General features: G+C 46.0%; 1 protein-coding gene and 1 long non-coding RNA gene across 18 annotated transcripts in view; one reads left to right on the top strand and one right to left on the bottom strand.

Moving 5' to 3' along the window:
• Window positions 1–18,740, top strand: part of ITPRIPL2 (ITPRIP like 2) — a 155,973-nt gene that overhangs the window by 8,135 nt on the left and 129,098 nt on the right. For 15 of the 17 annotated variants that reach the window (XR_012647797.1, XR_012647794.1, XR_012647789.1 and 12 more), the window contains exon 1: window positions 9,815–11,470. The exons of the other annotated variants lie outside the window; for them this stretch is intronic. Coding sequence is in view for 5 of the 15 variants with exons in the window: in XM_075011083.1 (XP_074867184.1) it covers window positions 9,958–11,470 (1,513 nt within the window). In the remaining 10 variants the exon portion in view is untranslated. Of the gene's footprint in view, window positions 1–9,814; window positions 11,471–18,740 lie in introns of those variants that run through there. 17 annotated transcript variants of the gene reach the window in all.
• On the bottom strand, window positions 8,427–10,131 carry LOC142021841 (uncharacterized). The gene is made up of 2 exons (XR_012647802.1): window positions 10,009–10,131; window positions 8,427–9,547 (listed from the first exon to the last, which is right to left on the bottom strand). It is a non-coding gene; the product is annotated as an uncharacterized LOC142021841 (long non-coding RNA).

The raw sequence follows: 18,740 nt of genomic DNA, 5'->3' as shown, positions 1-18,740 counted from the left end.
TCCTTTTCATGAGCCTATAAATTTAGACCCTCCTGTAGAACCCCCCCCACATGCATCTGATGAAGCAGGTCTTTGCCCACAAAAGCTTATGCTCCAAAATACATTTATAAGGTGCTACCAGACTTCTTGAGGTTCTTATCAAACAGTATACAGACCATCCCTCTGCTCACCTAGCTATTTGTTCTCATAGATGCTGCTTTGTAGAGAAATGCAGGAAATGTGAAACAAGGAGGAAAAAAATCCAGTTTTTTTCATTTCCAGTTTGATTTCAAGACCTGTCAATAGTGGTGGAATTGCTCACATTTTGAGATAAGGTACCTGAACTGCCAGGCTACATGCTCTTGACTGTACTGCACTGGCATATTACTGTGTTTTCTTTTCCCTTAGAATGCTATAAAAATTGTTTGTGGGTGTGTTCCTAGGCTGTAAAAGAAGCATAGTTTAGGGCTACAGTTTCCCAGCCTGGGAACATTAACCTTTCCTGGTGAAATGCCATTTGTTCACTAACTAGAAGTAAGAGTTTCTTTTGTATAGAGGTGCACAGAAGGTATACTTGGTGGGTTTTTTTTATTTTGGTACTTGTGTGTTTTGTCCTTTCCCCACTGACTTCTTAAACTGAGACTAGCAGATCGTTCGTTATATTTTCAGCATCTGCTCACATTTTAAACATGAACATCTTTCCACTGCACCAGGGCAGCCAAGATCTCAAATCAACACTCCATGAAGCTAAATCACAGCAGTATAATAAGAGCTTCACCTCTGAAATTAAACCACAAAGCCGTGCATTAAATAGAAGCTCTTGATACTTTACAAGACATCTGGAAATTCAGTAAACAATCTGAAGGCAGAGCAGAATACACCAGTGGACAGTGGTCCTGTCTAAACTGACATCTACAAATGAGTTAGCACATTTCTAGTAAGACCCACGTTAAAAACCATTTGCTAAGAAATTAACAAGTGTTCAAACCCCTGTGTAGAAAGGACTAAATGTCTAACTTCCTCCAACCCCCAAAGTGAGACAACAGATAGCCCTGTAATCAGGAAAAATGGAACGTACTTTATGCACAAAAATCATTGTTGTCCTGCATAGGGAAAAATCCAGAGCAACTCAGTTTCTGAGTTTATCAGTTCCTGTGTGGCAGAATTTTCATACAGTCTTGAAATTGCACCTTCTTAGCTCCACAGACTTTAATGGCTCCAGAGATGCTCCGCTGACTCTCCCACTCCATGGGAGGGTCACCATTTACTATATATCAGAGGGGTAGCTGTGTTAGTCTGGATCTGCAAAAGCAACGAGGGGTCCTGCAGCACCTGATAGACGAACAGAAATGTATGAGCATAAGCTTTCCTGGGCAAACACCCATGTCGTCAGATGCAGGAACTTATGCTCATACATTTCTGTTCATCTATAAGGTGCCGCAGGACCCCTTGTTGCATTTACTATATGTGTTACTTTAGGGCAGTGATGGGCAATCTAAGCTAGGCTGCAGGAGTGGCTCTCCTTCATCTCATTGGGCCACAAGATTGTCTCCCGGTATAGTGTAGTTTTGCTAACTGCACTTACCTAGAATTTGCAGGGTCCTCAGGTGCAACCACAGCAGTGTGTTGACTGGAGGCAGAGGGAGTGCACGGCTCTTGCAGTCAATGCTGTGGGCAATCAGCATGCACCTCACTTCACGTGTCCTTCCTTTACGTGTGTGTCACTTCAATAATACCACTAGGGAAAAGCTATGCAGACAGGAACTAGGGTAATCTGGCATTCCTGCACATGGGCAACTGTGAACAAAATGTCTTGCAGGCTACCCATAGAACCTGGATAGGCTGTATGCAACCCTCTGGCTGCAGATTGCCCACCACCGCTGTAGAGCCTACACCGGAGCCAACAGCTGCTACGGGCCTGGAGGCAAGGTAGGTGGCAGGCCTGGCTCCGTGCCCCAGTCAGGGGCAGGGCAGAGGACAGAAGGGGCGGGGCTTAGGGCAGTCAGCCCTTAGTATTGTTCAGACCACGACATTTCTCCCGCGCCTAGCTGCACAGAGCTGTGGTGTTTCAAAGGGGCCCAGCGCTCTGGCCACAGCCATTGCCAAAGTAGCAGTGATGGGGGCCGGAGTGCTGGAGCCCTTTGGAATGCTAGGCCCCTGTGCAACTGTCCCCTTTGCCTGCTCCGCTCACCATGTCGGTGGGCCTGAGAGCCTATGATCCCTTGTCACAGATCAGCTTTTTTCTGCTCTTTTTTCCTGAGGTGAAAATACGTCTCAGTCTCAAGGCATGAAAAACATAGCAGTTGTCAGTAGCTAACAGAACCAGGAATTAATTTTTAGAACAATTTTAGAGCAGGCAAATCCCAGCCTTCCTCGGGGTACACTCAGCTTGCTAGCCTATTCAAGCATCAGGCTCAGCTATCTAAGGGTAAATTTACTATATCTGTGATGAGCTTTATATAGAAGACAGAGGCATATATTTCCAGAGCTGGCAGGAGAGAAAGCACAGACAGAAGAGAAAAGCAGCTAGTACTTTGATATTAAAAGGCAGAAAAAAAAAAAATCTGTGGACCAAACAAGTTCTGTGGGAAAGTCAATAGTCCTTGGCAGGCAGTCAACAGCCGTGTCATCAACAAAGCAGTCATATATAATTCAAAAGTCTGCAGATATGGGCTGCACGTACATACCACACAGCCTGTGGCAGTGTAGCTGTTGTAATAGCACCCCCCCCACACACACACATAATTCAGCCTACACCAACAGAAGCTTTTTAATGTCCGTGCAGGCACACCACTACTATGAATGAAGTTAGCTACATTAACGGAAGCAATCTTCGATCGACACAGCTGCATCTATGCTGGGGTTGTGTTGGCATTGCTATGTCAGTCAAGGGTGTAGGATTTCCAGTGTAACATTTAAGTGGAGGCCAAACATTTGTGTGCTTTATACCTGTCATATTAGGGTTACCCTATGTGACTGTTCTACAAAGAGGACACCCCTTAGCAGGAGTGTATCTGTATTAGCATCTACCAATTCACATTGTATTAACAGTACTAGATATACTAGAACACATTAATACAACATGAGTTAGTACTTGCTAATACAGATACACTCTCTCCTAGGGGTGTCCCTACTCAAGTACTTATGTTCAGTTGCCAACACAAGCTCAGAAATCCAGCTGCCACTGGGTGTTTATCCATCAGTGCAGGATGCCAAATGCATGACACAAAGAAATACAGAGCCAGAGAGATCAGCAATACCCACAGAATCACGAGGGAGGATTAGACAAAGGAATCACATAAGCACGTAAACACTAATGACTTAAATTGGTGAGAAATAATGTTACGGATAAAATCTTCCAGAGAACCAAGAATCAGCAGTTCTCAAACTTTATCAATGTGAGGACCCCCCATTTTGATTCAGAGGTGTTGTCAGATCCCCAACTCTACTGGTGTTTAGTTACATTTGAAGAAAAAACAATCAGTGTTCATGAAAAGCTCTATTCATTAATTCTTAGTTTAGAAACTATTGTCCTATTAACACTATTATTTCATTATTATTTCTTGTTAGACAGTGATGCATATATATTTCTGGGTAAGGAATTATTCTTTATTATCATTAACTCTAAACAGCTAGAAAATTACACCCTGCTGCACCACTTTCCTCCCCTTCTCCTGAATGTGCTTTGTCCCTGCTCCTCCCACACCTCCCCCACACTTCTGAACAGCTGTTTTCCTGGTATGCAGGAGACCCTGGGAGGGCAGGGAAGGAGTTGTAGATCCCCTGAAGTACCCTTATGAACACCCTGGAATACCCTTGCAGACCCCAGTGTGAGAACTGTTGCTGTATATTATGGTGGAGGAAGAAAGGTTGAGAAAACTATTTTAAAAGCTTACTTATAATTATTTTTTGCTGCTGTACACTGAGTTTATACACGTGATCTGAACTCTGTAGATTTACTGGTATCAAATTACATTACATCATTGCCAGACCATGTATCCTCTTTCTTATTGTTTCCTCTGCACTGGCAGCTGGAGCTAGGATAATTCCATATGCAGGAGCGGCATTTTCTCACCAAGTATGATTACTGAGTCATCTGCTACGTTTCCTCTTCTGTCCCCTTCCATCTTGGTCTCCAGCCTCTCCCTTCCCCCCACTACAAGCAGAGGGCTCTTGGCTAGTGCTTGTTCTCCAAAAGGTCTTCGCTGTCCTTCATGTCCTGGATAGCAGATCTTGCCACAGTGTGACAGTCAGTTTGTCTTCCTTTGATAGTTTTCTAGAAGTGATGCGCACGTTCTTGTGCCTCAGTTCAATGGAGAGGCAGCCAAGCTGGTGGTGGTGATGTGGACTGGCTTCCTCACCATCGTGAGTTTTCAAATGCTATCCGGCCATTCGTCACATGCATGTGTATTGCAATCAACCTGCCTTCAGGTCAGGTGGGCATATTTCCCAATCAAAAGTGTGTTGCAGCATAAATATGCAAATGATCTGTGGCACCAAGTGTGTATGCATCTCTTCCCAGAAGCAGCAATGACCCACGTGTATTTGAATCATCTTGCTCCTAAGGCTTCTGACACATAATGGGACTCAGAGCAAGGATGGTTATTTGTGGACTGTGTGATCAGCCTCTTAATTGCTGGGTTGTTTGGAGACTGAGCATTGTGATTAATGTTATGATGGTCTTTTGGCCCTATGTGTCCACTGGAGCACAGCTGGTTGGTGCTTGCTCAAGCAACTTTGTCTTGATGTTGGCATGTGATCCAGCTTACTCAACTGGGCTAGCCACTGCAATTCCTATCGCACATGTTTCGAGTGGTTCTGACCAGTTCTTTTATGTCAGCAGCATGGCTAGTCCTTCACTGTGGGAGGTACATGTCTTTTCAGGGATGTTGACTTTATTCTTTGCTGTTCTGTGAATGGCAGTGCTGGTCTGCTACAATTGTGCTTGACGACCTCATTCTGCCACTACTGGTGAATGGACCTTACAGAGCTGTTCAGGGGCGGGTAAGGAGGATATCTGAGAGAGCTTTTGGGAATTCAAAGATTCACATGAAGGCCCTATCCGTGGGGCCTAAATGTGGTAGAGAGCAGGATTAAGTTATAGCCAAAGTATGTGACCTTGAGTGGGTGATATCAAATGCCAGCAGTACGTCTCCCTTGCCAGTGTATGCAGCCCCATGTCATATGGACCATATGTTCAGAGACTGGGGTATGGGACTACCTGCTCCCTGTACCTAGTGGTACCTGGGGATTTACATGTGAGGTGCTGTGGTCATATCAGTCCTTCGACTTTCCCACGTAACTTTGTGAAGAGCTAAACAATTGTCTCGCTTTTTGCTTAATTTAACATATTCCAATTGAGGTGGCAGGGGTGTGCCTCAGGACATGTGCAACCCAGAGTGAAGCCATGCAAGGTGAATGAATTCCTCTTTGCATGGCTCTCTCATTCCAGACACTGCAGTACTGAACTGTGAGTAGCTATGCAAGGTGCTCACCGCTCTGTCTGCTCCAAACTGCCTTCTTATGCAACTTCCTGTATCAAGTTTTCTAAGTACATACATACCTTTGCTGAATCCAAGGTGGAGTTAGCTCCTAAGGTTCTTTCAGACAGCTACTGTGGAATTCAGTGCTACAGGCCCCAGTGTTGTAGCAGTTGCTACGGCAATTGATCTGCTCTCAATCACCAAGCCTACAATAGGCAAACCAGGGTTCATAATTAAGGCTATGATTTAATCACGAGTATTTTTAGGAAAAGTCATGGCTAGGTCACAGGAAGAAACAAAAAATTACTGCCTGTGACCTGTCCATGACCTATTCTATAAATACTTGATAGAATCTTAGGCAAGGGCACCATTTGCAGTGTGGGAAGTCCAGGGGGAGGGGGCTGCTGCCACTCCAGCCACCAGTGGGGAAGAGTCCTGGGTTGTCAGCTGCTGCTCTGGCTGCCCTCGGACCACTGCCAAGGGCCAGTGAGCTGCAGCTGCTCCTGCTACCCCTGGCGCTGTCTAGCTGCCCACGACTGGTGCCTCTGGCCCTAGGCTGTTCCTGTAGTTGCTTGTGCAGCTGGCTAGGGGGCTGCCCGAAACTGCTTTGGCGGCCCTGAGGTCAGCTACACTGGCCATTGCAGAAGTCATGGAGGTTGCAGGGAATCCATGACTTCCACAACCTCTGTATCAGACACAGTCCTATTCATAATGTAAATTATGTACTAATCAATAAATGAATAACTGCTGCAAAAGTCGTCTCCTTTCCCTTCAAGACATCAGCATGTGAGCAGTTGGGGCACAATAAAAATGGAGAGCAAGCCTGATATCACCCAGCCTGAAAATGTAACAGAACAAGGATGTGACAAGAGTCATTGTCAGGAGCAGTTATTAATTACTAATCTACTGTATATTTGATTGTCTGTCAGTGCTACATTTGTTCAAAATTTCCTCTTAAATGGTAAGAGCTATGACCATGAAATTTGATATGCACCTTCCTCTTACCCTAGCTAAAGCCAAGGTCAGGGTTTGGTTGTGCCTGGAAGTAGAAACTGCCTGAAATCCCAGGATTTCCCAAAACATGGAAAGGGAGGGACACATTTCAGAAGCAGTGTTGGGGTGTGTGTCCAGCAGCTGGGGGTGGAAGAGTGCAGGAGTGAGAGAGTGGCAGGGGGAGATGGCTTAGTGTAAAGGGTGGGGCTGGTGTGACGTGGGTAGAGAGGTGGGGATGACGGCAGAAGGGTCAGAGCACAGGCTGAGGGTGCAGACATCCAAATAGGCGTTTTGCTGAGGGATGGTTAAGGGCAGGGGGTGGAAGGTAGCAGAGTGAAGGCAGTGTGCTGGGGGCAGAGAGTTTGGTGTATGGGGGTGGGTCAAGGTAAGAAGTTGGGAGGTCACAGCAGCAAAGGCAGAATTGGTCCACGTAAGGAGGGAGGCAGGGCTGCGCTGCCTGACCCTGGCATGTCCTTGCAGCGGGCTGGGTTACAGATCCTGACCCCACTGTCTCCAGAGCTCAGTGGCTCTTTTCTGCATTCCCAACCCCCACACTGCTGCTGGTCCAGCCCTGGGTGGGGGATGTGCCTTCGAACACACCAGGGGAGGTTGGGGTAGGCTCCTTACTGTGGATGGCCCCTTCCCCAGCATGAACTGGAAAGGGTTGAGCAAGAAATGGGGCCAGGGCTCTTTTCCCCAGCCCTGACCCAGCAGTGCATGGGAAGGGGGTGTTTGTAACTTTTCAGCTGTGGGGTGGGGTGGGGGGGACGTGGCCAGTAGGCAGAGCTAGGGCCACATCTTTTCACACTAGACCCAGCACAGCAGCAGTGGGCAGGGGAGGGGGGGAAGGGATGGCTTTTTTCCCTTGGTCCTGACACAGCTGTTGTGGGAATAGGGGCGCAGGCCGGAGCTGGGGCCATGACTCTTTCTTTCCCCCCACCCTCTCAGCCCCTGTACTCCTCTATTACCCCCACACCCTAACAGTGCTTCTATGCCCCCAACATCAAGCCCTCAGCCCCTCCCCTAAGCTGCCCCCCACACCAAACCCGGCTGTGACATTTACACCAACCCCCTCACCCACACCAAACGTTGTACTCTGAGTCTCCGCCACCCTGCCCTCACTCTAGCACCTTCCCACTCTGTCCTGCTCTCACTTCCCCACCCCCTCCCTCTCTCCCATTACACAAGCCCTCTGCCATTCCCCCCCACCCCACCCCATCACCCCTGTACCCTCCAGCCCCTACTTTGACTCCAACTCTCCCAGCCCCCTGCTATCACTCCTATTGCCACCAATTCTACCAGCAGCCCCCCACACCCACCTACACCCTCTACTTATTCTAGCAAAAGATGGAAAGTGTGCAAATGTTCTCTGCCAACAAGCTCTATATAATCTTTGAATCATTCACAGATTTTTATTAATACAAACTTTTTTCCTTCATTTTCCAAAACTACAATCATTTGCATAAGTCACATATTTTCCAAACAGAAAAACCCAACAACCTTACTTTACCTAAATACCTAAGCAAAGCGGGCTCAGTTTGCTAGGACTGTAATAACGTGGCGCTGCCTAGAAACAACAGCTGTACCTGTGCTGTGCATCAACCACTCAAACCTTCACAGTGGTAGCAAAAAGAGAACTCGGTGCCTTCTACAGTATGGTCTCAACATTCGCCAGGGTTCTGTATTCAGAACCCTCACAAATGTTGATTTTCATGAATGTGTGTGTGGGGGGTGGGGTGTCTCAGAGCCCCAGGAAGCGGCAGTTGTGGACGCTCCCTGCCTCAGAGCCCCAGGGAAGCCGCCGGCACTCCTGGCCCTTGAGCTCTGGGGAAGCAAGGCCGCTCACAAATGTCAAGACTCTGCTATAGTGCAAAAGCACAACCCTCAACTCCTGAAGCCATGGAGACTCACCATTAGGTATTAGCGAATAGACCCTATGATGAACAAAACAAAACAGCAGAAACGTAGCACTTTAAATACTAACAAAGTGATTTATTTGGTGATGACCTTTTGTGGGACAGACCCACTTCATCAGCTCAATCTCATTTCCAATACAGACTGACATGTATATGTACATAGGTTAAAAAAAATTGCTAAAAAAACTGACAAATCAAGTACATAGCACTGAAGGAGGGGGATGTTAAGTGTCTATGATAAACAGTTGAAGGCTTCTGAGGTGAGGCAGAAGAACACACACAGATCTAGTACATGAAATGCTGTTTACATAGAGAGCCAAGTTTCAAATTATTTTGAAAGGTTGCAGTTCTGTTATCTAGATACATTCTTTGTGTAATGTGCAATATGAAAAGAACTAAAATATTATTTCAATAGTTTACATGAAAATCTTAGCTTGACCCTGGGACTGACTTTCACTCAGGCGCTGCAGTTTAAACTCCATTATTTTTCCTAAGAATGGTCATTTTAATACATGATGCTAGCTGAAGATCTGACCCTTTAAAGTAACCATGGTGCTGACTTTATTACACTGACCCTCTTTTACATATTTGCTGAGAAGTAAGCTTGGCATGTGGTTTTTTAGGATAGTATAAAGGGTTGATAAGCAAGGTTCTCCCCATACCTGGGTGTGCTGGAGGGATTATTTGAACAAATCTGTCCCACTTTCTTCTTTAAGAAAAAGGCATAGGTCATAAGAGTGCATTTATCTAAAAACCCCAACTAAAACAGGAGAAAACAGATTAAATGACATTAGAACTATTGTATGGAGAGTTCCCGTTATGAATCTGTTGCTGTCTTGTTTTTTCTTGCGGTCTTTGCTTTTGCCTGTTAAGAAATGAGAACAAGGCCAGTGTTGAAAGTTTGAGAATTCCCATCGGCATCCTTTAAAGTTTTGAATGAAGGAGCCCCCAGACAAAACCTGCCCATTGGTCTTTCTTACAGTGCCTTCATCAAGGGAAGTGACGGGGAAGAACTGCTCCTTCCCTTCTGGGTCCCTAGCAGAACAGATGCTGTGACTGTCCCGCTCCTCTCAGGCCTGATCCTGGTCTCCTCTGCCCAAAGCCACCGGCATTTCCTCTGAGCTCACACGATACATGACGCGGCCCCTTTTCCCCTCGGAAGAGGAAGCGTCGGCGCTAAGTAACGATAGGGGGAGAAGGGTTGGACTAAGGAAGCACAAGAGCAGGCGAGGGGGCAGTGAATGCGTGTCCCGGGACTGAAGGCAAGCGGCGGGGTGCGTGTGCCGGCACTGGGGGCAGGCGGCTGGCTGGGCGCACCCCACGGGCTGGAGCAGGACGGCGGGGAAGGCGGCGCCTGACTGGCTGTCCCGGGACTGGAGCTGGGAGTGGAGGACGAGCGCGCCTGGCAGTGGAGGGAGGAGCCGGCGATCCGGGAACTGGAGAGAGAGTGGGGCTCTGGCAGCCGGCGGGGGGCGCTTGGCCCGGAGCTGGGGGAGGCTGGTGAGTGGGCGGGCGGGCGCCCCCTGCCTCCGGAGGCCGGGGGCCGCTGCTGCCGCCGGTGTCATGGGCTGAGCCCCCGCCGCGCCATGACCGTCTACACCCTCAACTTGCGCGTCTTCTGGCCGCTGGTGACTTGCCTGTGCACGGCCCTCGTGTGCCTCTACCAGACCGTGCGAAGCAGGGCAGCCGCCCCGGACTCGGACGACGCCCCGGACTCGGGCTCCCTCCCGCTGCTCAAGGGCTCCGCGCTACTGCTGCTGCTGGGCTTCCTGCTGCTTCGCTACTGTTCCCCCCGCAGCGGCGCCGGCTGGGGCCGCCGGCGGCCCTGCAGCACCCGCGGGCCGGAGGCGCCGCCCCGCAGCGCTGCCCGCCGTAGCCTGCTGGAGACTTTCTACGAGCAGCAGCTGCGCCTCTCCCCGCACGTGCTGGGCCACAGCAAAGCGCACGTGAGCCGCATCGTGGGCGAGCTGGTGCGGGTGGCCAAGGCGCAGGGGCTGCAGCCGGGGCCCCTGACCCTTACCCTGCGCGGGGATTTCGTGCAGATCGGCAGCGCCTACGAGCAGCACAAGGTCCGCAGCCCGGACTGCTTCGACATCCTGGTGCCGCTGCGGCTGCCGCCGCGCCTGGAGCTCGAGCCCCGCTGCCTGGGCGCCGAGGAGCCGGAGCTGCGCAGCGCCTTCACCTGCGCCCTGAAAGCCCCGCCCGGGCCCGCTTGGCCCAGGTGCTACCGGCCCTTCAGCGAGGGCTTCTGCGTGGAGCTGCAGGGCAGGCGCTGCCTGTCCTCGGCCCTGGTGCTGCGCTGGTTCCAGGGCCACTTGCAGCGCTGCCTGGGCGCCGTGCGCTACCGGCTGCAGGAGCGCTGCCGCATCGACCTGGCCGCCTGCCCGGGCCGCCAGCTCACCCTGCACATCCTGCCCCGCTCGGACTACGTCTGCTGCCACATCTCCATGGCCGTGCGCCTCATCCCCGCCATCCCCCTGGGGGACTCGCTCTATCTCATCGCCCTCCCGCCCGGCGCCTGGCGACCGCCGCCCGGCGCCTGGCGAGCGCCACCCGACGCCGCCTACCCCCTGCAGGCCCTCTGGGGCCTCAACGTCTCCAAGCAGGAGCAGCGGCTGCTGAGCTGGCTCAAGGAGCAGACCCCGGCCAACTCCTGCCACCTCAAGTGCCTGCAGCTGCTCAAGGGGCTGCGGGACCTGCGCGGCCGGGGCTTGGAGCCGCCCTTCGGCGCCCAGTGGAGCCGTGTCCTCTCCTCCTACATCCTGAAGACGGCGCTCTTCTCCCTGCTGCTGCGCGGGCCGGGCCACGCCTGGGAGGAGCAGTTCCTGGCGGAGCGGCTGGAGGACCTGGTGCTGTACCTCCGGGGCTGCCTGCAGAGGCGGGTGCTGCTGCATTTCTTCCTGGGCAACGCCAACGTGCCCGAGGCCGTGGTGCTGCCGAAGCTGCTGAAGGAAGCGGCCCCCGTCAACCTGCTGGCTGCCTTTGACCCCGCGACTCTAGACTGGGCCGCCTTCCAGCTGCTGAACACCTGGCTCCAGGCGCCGCAGATCATCCGCATGTACAGTAGCCCCCGGTACTTGAGGAAGAGCCCCACCTTGTGTAAGCACATCACCGACGCAGGCCGAGAGCCCCAGAGCAACTGAGCATCGCCTAGAGGCCTTTGGGTCAGGAGCTGGGAGGCCAAAAGACCTGGCTGTCTGCTAGTCAGCTGTCGTGGCTCGGAAAGGAGCTCTGCCTGCCTGACAGCAGCAGTTGTGGTTCTCTGGTTGTTTTCCTCCTCGTGGGAATAAGGGCAAGCCAGAGTTCAGAATTTAAGCCTGAGAAATACTGAGGCCTTGAGCTCTGATTGGCTTTGGGGTACTGGTTGTTCCTGGGGAAATTCTGAAACTTCCAGGAAAGTGCCTTAATTAGAAATCTTTACAAATTATCACTTGTAAACCTAATTTAGTAGGGGTTAATACTGAAGAATTTGGAGTGGCATTCTTTAATTTTAATGACAGAAGTGACTTTGGCCAGAGCTTTCTTGTAATGCAAAAGATGATCAGTGGATCTAAGATCAATGGTATGCAAAAAAGTCAGGATGATAAGGTACTTTCTTGAGTGGGTGGAGGAGCTGGGGTGTTTCTTGAACACAGTTTTAAATATTTATTCAGTGAGACACTCAATGATTCTCTGTATGATTTAATATACAGGGCTAAGTGTAGAATAATATGCAAATTAATATAAAATTAAATTATGAGGCATGATGTTAAAGCCTATTTGAGAAATGTATAAAGAATCTGGTTGTACATTTGTGTTAAAATGAAGGCCGCTCTGAGATATTAAGATACAGTTATACAGTTCATAGGTGATAGAAGAACAATAGCACTTTATTTCCGTAAAGGCCTTCATTTTATGGTAATTGGCTGCACTAAATATTTAGTCTGAACATAGAAGAGGCATTCATATTATTTTATTAAAAATGAACAGATGTGTAAATCCTCTTCATTAACCATTCCGTCTTGGTTGTTAGACAGGAAGCATTTTTCTTCCCTAAAGTTGCCAAACCTTAACTACCAAACCTCTTGGCACACCATATTTGCTATAGAGTGAAATTTAAAATAACTCCAAAAATGTGGTGGTGTAAACTAGCTGTTGTACCCATGTGTTCTCAGTAAGGCTCTTTAGGGATCAGCTAACCAAAACCCTCTACTGTAGCAGCACTATGGTCTGCAGCTGACCAGGAGGTACCAAAAGTGAGAAGTGGTAGTTTGTAGTGCAGCAAATATTTTTTTGTAAAAATAATGTGTCAGAGTGCCTTAAAGTTCACAAGACTTGGAACAAATCCATGGTACAATAAGTACTTATTAACTTTGATGTAGGTACCAGCCATATAATTTCCAGATATAGATAGTTTGTTTGAGAATACCTCATACAACAACTTCTCAGACTGAAATGAGCACTTACTGTCTTTGAACAGTAATATGTTAATAGTTTAATTTTGGATTGTAGCTAAGAAAATGCATTTGATTATATGGGCCATTGCTGCATCGAACTGTAGTGTGTAGGAGAGGATCAGAAAGTTTGTTTCATGTGTTCTTTTAAAAGCATGCTTAGTTTCTAATATAAAAGTTAAAAACTAGTGAACCAAATGCACCAGGAGTTTCCTGGAAAATCTCACATACTAAGCAGTCTGATCTTCAATGTAATACAGAGTATATTTCCACCTATTCCATGACCACATCCTTGAATATTAAAGTATTAAGGCGCCAAGCCTGTAATTGAATTTTTCATGTTCCTAAGGTTAAGCGTGTACCTGATAGTCTACATAGGACCCAATCTACAAACAATCTGCTGTGTTTAGTTTTAAATTAATCTGGAACAGATGGGAATGTTTGGAATAATTTAAAACTGTCACAATCTGAAAATGTTGCTCAGATATGTTATGCTGGTGTTTTCTATCTGTAGTTGCACATGATAACAAAAATAGCAAACTTCAAACACAAACTTCATAAAACCTAGTTTGCTAAACTGAAAATTTCACGCTTTCTTTGAGTTTTTAAACTGCCTTTGCTGACTTTTTTTCTGGTGGTTTACAACTGAAGTGTCGCTTTGTCAAGCTGGATTATTTTTACGTGGAGCATCGGTTCTGTCTTTGGGAAAACACAAATGGTTCATATGTTGTGTTGAGCACTGTACACATCATGTGGACCTAAGTAAGCTATCGTGGTGCACTTTTAGTATGCCAACATGTTTACTGTTTTGTAGACTTGCATAATTTGATATGGCGTTGCCAGTGCTCAAGGATTGTCTTGGAGTCTCCAAGAATGAAAGATTGTCATATGATGTAACCTCTAGGAATATGTCCAACCAAGATTGGCAGCCCTAGGTACATGTGCAAGGCGTACTAGCCTGTAGTCGTTGAGTCAGTAGGAATTTTGCCTGAGACAGGACTAGTGAAGGTATGGTGGTTGTCTGGAGCACTTACTACACATTGAAGTCAACAGTTAATTCTGGCAATGTGGTTACCTTAGTGAACTGATTGCTTGTTTACATCAGTGTGCAACACCTTTTGTTTTTAAGAGAATGTAAATTTTTGGTGTGCATGCCTTTCTGGCTTATTTAACACATGGATACCTATTCAATTTAATACAGTTGTCTGATTGCTATTAAACACGGATACTACAAAAGCAAAGTTACATCAAAAATGGATATTAGTAGGAAGGATTGGGGGGAATATATACATAGGTTGATAGTGAAAGTTGGGGGCAAGGCCAAAGGAAGAGGAGCAGAAACACTTGGTGAAAGAGCAGTGCAGGTGATCCAAAAGAGACAGAGACTGATGGAAGAAACCTGTAGAAGGCATGTGGGGTTGAGATGGGAGAAAAGTAATATAACCGTGGTTCCAAAATGTATATAAAACAGGACTGCAATTTTTTGGGTGGGGGGAGGGGCTCCAAATTCATGTTGCAGTCAAGTGCAAAACTCCCATTGCTTCAGGCTTACTAACAACTTGAAATCAAGCTGATCTTTAATGGGAGCTAACCAGGCTCTGATCCTGCAAATAATTATACATGTGCTTTAACTTCAGTCATGTGAGGTAGTCTTATAGAAGTTGCTGGGACTACTTACATGAGTAAACTTAACTTTGCACTCAACTGATGCAGGTTCAGAGACTGAAATCTCTCCATTGAGTGGCAGTTTTGGTCATCACATTTGCGGCATTGTTTGGTATTTTCTGTCTCGTGTATGATGCTCTACATTCATGGGTATGCTTGTTTAGCTTGACTAACTGACTATTGAAAATTGGGTGTGTTAGTTTATTAACATCATTTTACGCCAAATGAAATGTGGTGAATATTAATTTCTGGTGCTATCTTTAGGGTCTTATCCTGCGACATGCACATGCAGAATCTGACCTGTGTAAGTAACCCATTGACATTCTCCCCTAAAGGGAGTGCTCACATGAGTAAAATTCCGCACATGTATTTGCAGGATTGGGACCTTACTTGTGTTACAGTATAATGTAAACTGAACATGTTAGTTTATTTAAATTAAAATGAAATACAGAAAGAAACACGTTTCTTAGACTATACTGCATATTTTAACTGCATAGCAATTTTTAAAGGACTTTGTCTTAGCATAGTCAAGGCCGTCACTTTTTTGGGAAAGGTATATCTAAAAGGGAATAATTGAGATACGCATATGATTTTGGTACCGCATATCTGTTTTTCCCATGTGTTAGACTTTATATAGTGTTAATTGTTAAGTAAGTATTACTCCTTAAATGAGACCTTGATTAAATGACTTTAAAGCATTCCCCTTTTTTTCCACTTTTGGATCTTTTTGCAAAGCAATCCAGCTAAATGTCTGTTTGAAATGGACATTCCTGGTACAATTATTTTTGCTGGTTAATAATCAGACCAAAGATTTAACTAAGTGTTGTTCAGCTGCTATTGTTTTAGTGTTTATTTGCTTTAAATATAAGCCAGTTTGAAACAAATGTTCATAAATTCTTCTTCTATTTAATATCCAAATACACGTGCACTTTTATTGTCTCAGCAAAAAGTTGGAGTTTTTATTACTCATTTTCGGTATTTCACTATATATTAATAAACAGCTGTTTTGAAACCTCTGTGCCTAAGTGCTTTAATAGTGCTTTGTGGTAAAGGTAACTTCTCCATCAAGTAAAAATTACTCAAACAACAGTGAAGCCAACACTGTATCATTTAAGGGTGAAATCCTGGCAATTACAGGAGGTTCCTCTGCATATGGGATCTGTTGCCAAAATTTCAGGCAAGAGGATGCAGCCTAGGCCACAGATGCTGCTTCAGGTTGTGGTAGTGCTGGTTGTGCTGTTTTGAGGGTGGAGATGGTGCCAGTACTATTTTCCTCATGGGGTCCCCAAAGTTCTGTGCACTAGTCGTGAACTTCTAAACCCTTGTGCAAAACCTGCTTGTTTGGGATTTGCACAAGGGCTTAGGACTTCAGTACTAGTACACAGAACTTTGTGTTAGCTGTGTAGGCATTACGTGTGCACACATCTGTTTCAGAGCTGAACATAGCATGGACCACATTCTATTGTTTCACCTGGACAACTTCCACTGAAGCTAGTGGGAGTAGTGTGTAAGTGAACGAGAGGACATTCATTTTAGGAATGATGCTAAACCCACGTTTTTGTTATTCATGCTAATGTACTCTTCTTAGAAAATGGGATCGACAAGATCTGCACCTGTAATGTATTAAAATGCAAGTTAAAATAATCAGAAGTATTTTTGCCATCAGCTCCCTGCAAATGCTTCTATAGGGAAAAGAAATTCAAGTTGTTCAAAAACCCACTTTAAAAAATGCTAAGGAATGTTGAGCCAGTTGGATTACTCAGTTGACTGAAGTGACTGGAAGCTCACTAGCAAAGATGTTTTCTTGTGCCATTTTTGCACATTAAATGATGAAAGTTTGGGGAGAATATTTGGGGTTTTCTTTTTAATTAATGTCTTGAGATAATTACATTGGTCAATGCATAAGCTTATCTGCACGTTCCACCTTGCAGCACCTCTACTACTGTATTTTCTATTCCAGTCCTGGGCTTCTCTTGAGCAGAAAGCACATTAATAGAGCATGCAGTTTTCCTTTTGTGATAAATTTGCATTAATGAAAAAAGTAGATGGACAAAAGAAGACACTTATGCTTGGTACTAAAGTAAAGTCTGTGTTCAGCCAGTGGAAAAAATTGTTTTAAAATCTTTTGGACCACATGAAAATATCAACCTTCCAGTGTGGCAAAGTTTGGCAGTGACTTGCTGATTAAGTACTAGTAATGCAAGTTACAGGTGCCTGAAGGAAAAGGATTTTAACTTATGCATTCAGAACTACTGAATATTCTCTTTTAGGTTAGTTCTTTCCGTACCTTCTTATTAAACAAGTCGGAAAACTTAACAGATACATGATAGTTGAAATTTCACAAAGGAAGATACAAACTTTGGATAGTTAACAGGTGAGAAATGAATCTCTCTGATTCCACTCAGATTGTGAAAATAATCAAGAGATACAGATCGTCATAAGCATGGTCAAGGGAATGTATGTATTCACTACGATATTCACTGCAATTCTGGGGTGCAACTCTACACCTGTTTGGAGGCTTTAGGTTACTCTCTTGTATTGGGTGCATAATTTAATGCTCTGTGATATGGGTAGTTGAAAGTCTTTGGATCTGTTTGTGAATGGGATTTTCATATCCAGGTCTCTTGTAGATATGGTTAGTGTTAACCTTTATGCCCAGATGTGGAAGTGTCTAAACATTTTTGTGCCCAGCAGATTTCTTTATTTTGGTTGTGCAACCCACAACTGGCTTCTCAGCAGTTGTCCCAAACAGTCTATTAAACCAACAGTCTTTTACGGAAACTTACCAGTAACCATTTTATTTTTCATCTCTACATGTAAGTTGCAGGAGTCGTCCAACTGACACTTTTTGCTTTCTGTCTGATAGTAATAAAAAGTTCACTACAAACATGGATGACTTTAAGCTTCTTTCTACCACCCTCTTAAAGTAAGGAAGTAGTATCATTTCCCTTTTCACAGATGGGGAAGCAGCTTCAGGAAGGTAAGTGGTTTGCACTGAGTCTCACAAGAGGACTGTTGTAAACCTGGATATTGAATACATATCTTGACTCATTTATGAAACAAAACAAAACACTTCTACAAAAAGGGTCAGTTCCTTATTTGGGTTGACATTGTCACAGTGGTGTTCAGCCTGTCTTGTAATGGTGTCCAAAAGTATGGTAGGTGCATCCCAGTCAGAATCATACAATGCTAGAACTGGAAGGGACCTCAAGAGGTCATCGAGTCCCATTCCCTGCCCTCTTGGCAGGACCAAGCACCATCTAGATCTATTGTGTCTATCTAACCTGCTCTTAAGTATCTCCAGTGAGGGAGATTCCACAACCTCTCTAGGTAACTTATTCCAGTGTTTACCAACTGTTAGGAAGTTTTTCCTAATCTCTAGTCTAAACCTCCCTTGTTGCAGTTTAAGCCCATTGCTCCTTGTCCTATCCTCAGAGACCAAGGAGAGCAATTTTTCTCCCTCCTTGTAACCCTTTTTGAGGTACTTGAAAACTGATATCTTGTCCCTGCCAAGTCTTCTCTTTTCTAAACTAAACAAGTCCAGTTCTTTCAGTCTTCCCTCATAGCTCGCGGTCTCTAGACCTTATACATTCGTGTTGCTCTTCTCTGGACCTTTTCCAATTTCTCCACATCTTACTTGGTATGTGGTGCCCAGAACTGGACACAATACTCCAGTTGAGGCCTAATGAGTGCTGAGTGGAGCGGGAGAATGACTTCTCATGTCTTGTTCACAACATTCCTGCTAATACATCCCAGAATCATGCTTGCTTTTTTTTTTTGCAATATTATCACACTGTTGACTCATATTTAGCTTGTGGTTCACTATGACTCCCAAGTCCCTTTCTGCAGTACTCCTTCCTAGACAGTCGCTTCCCATTTTGTGTGTATGAAGCTGATTGTTTCTTCTTAAGTTGCGTACTTTGCATTTGCCCTTATTGAACATCATCTTGTTTACCTCAGACCATTTCTCCAGTTTGTCCAGATCATTCTGAATTGTGACCCTACCTTCCAAAGCAGTTGCAACCCCTTCCAGCTTGGTATCATCTGCAAACTTAATAAGTGAACTCTCTATGCCAATATCTAAATTGTTGATGAAGATATTGAATAAACTGGTCCCAAACCAGATCCCTGTGGAACCCCACTTGTTATGCTTCTAGTCTGACTGCAAACTATTAATGACTACTCTCTGAGAATCGTTATCCAGCCAGTTAGGTACACACATTATAGTGGCCCCGTCTGTTGTATTTGCTTAGTTTATCGATGATAAAATA

This window comes from Carettochelys insculpta, chromosome 16 (genome assembly GCF_033958435.1).
Source record: "Carettochelys insculpta isolate YL-2023 chromosome 16, ASM3395843v1, whole genome shotgun sequence".
Lineage (NCBI taxonomy): Eukaryota > Metazoa > Chordata > Testudines > Carettochelyidae > Carettochelys > Carettochelys insculpta.
Note: the sequence above shows the minus strand (reverse complement) of the source record. Positions and strands in the feature narration are given on the sequence as shown.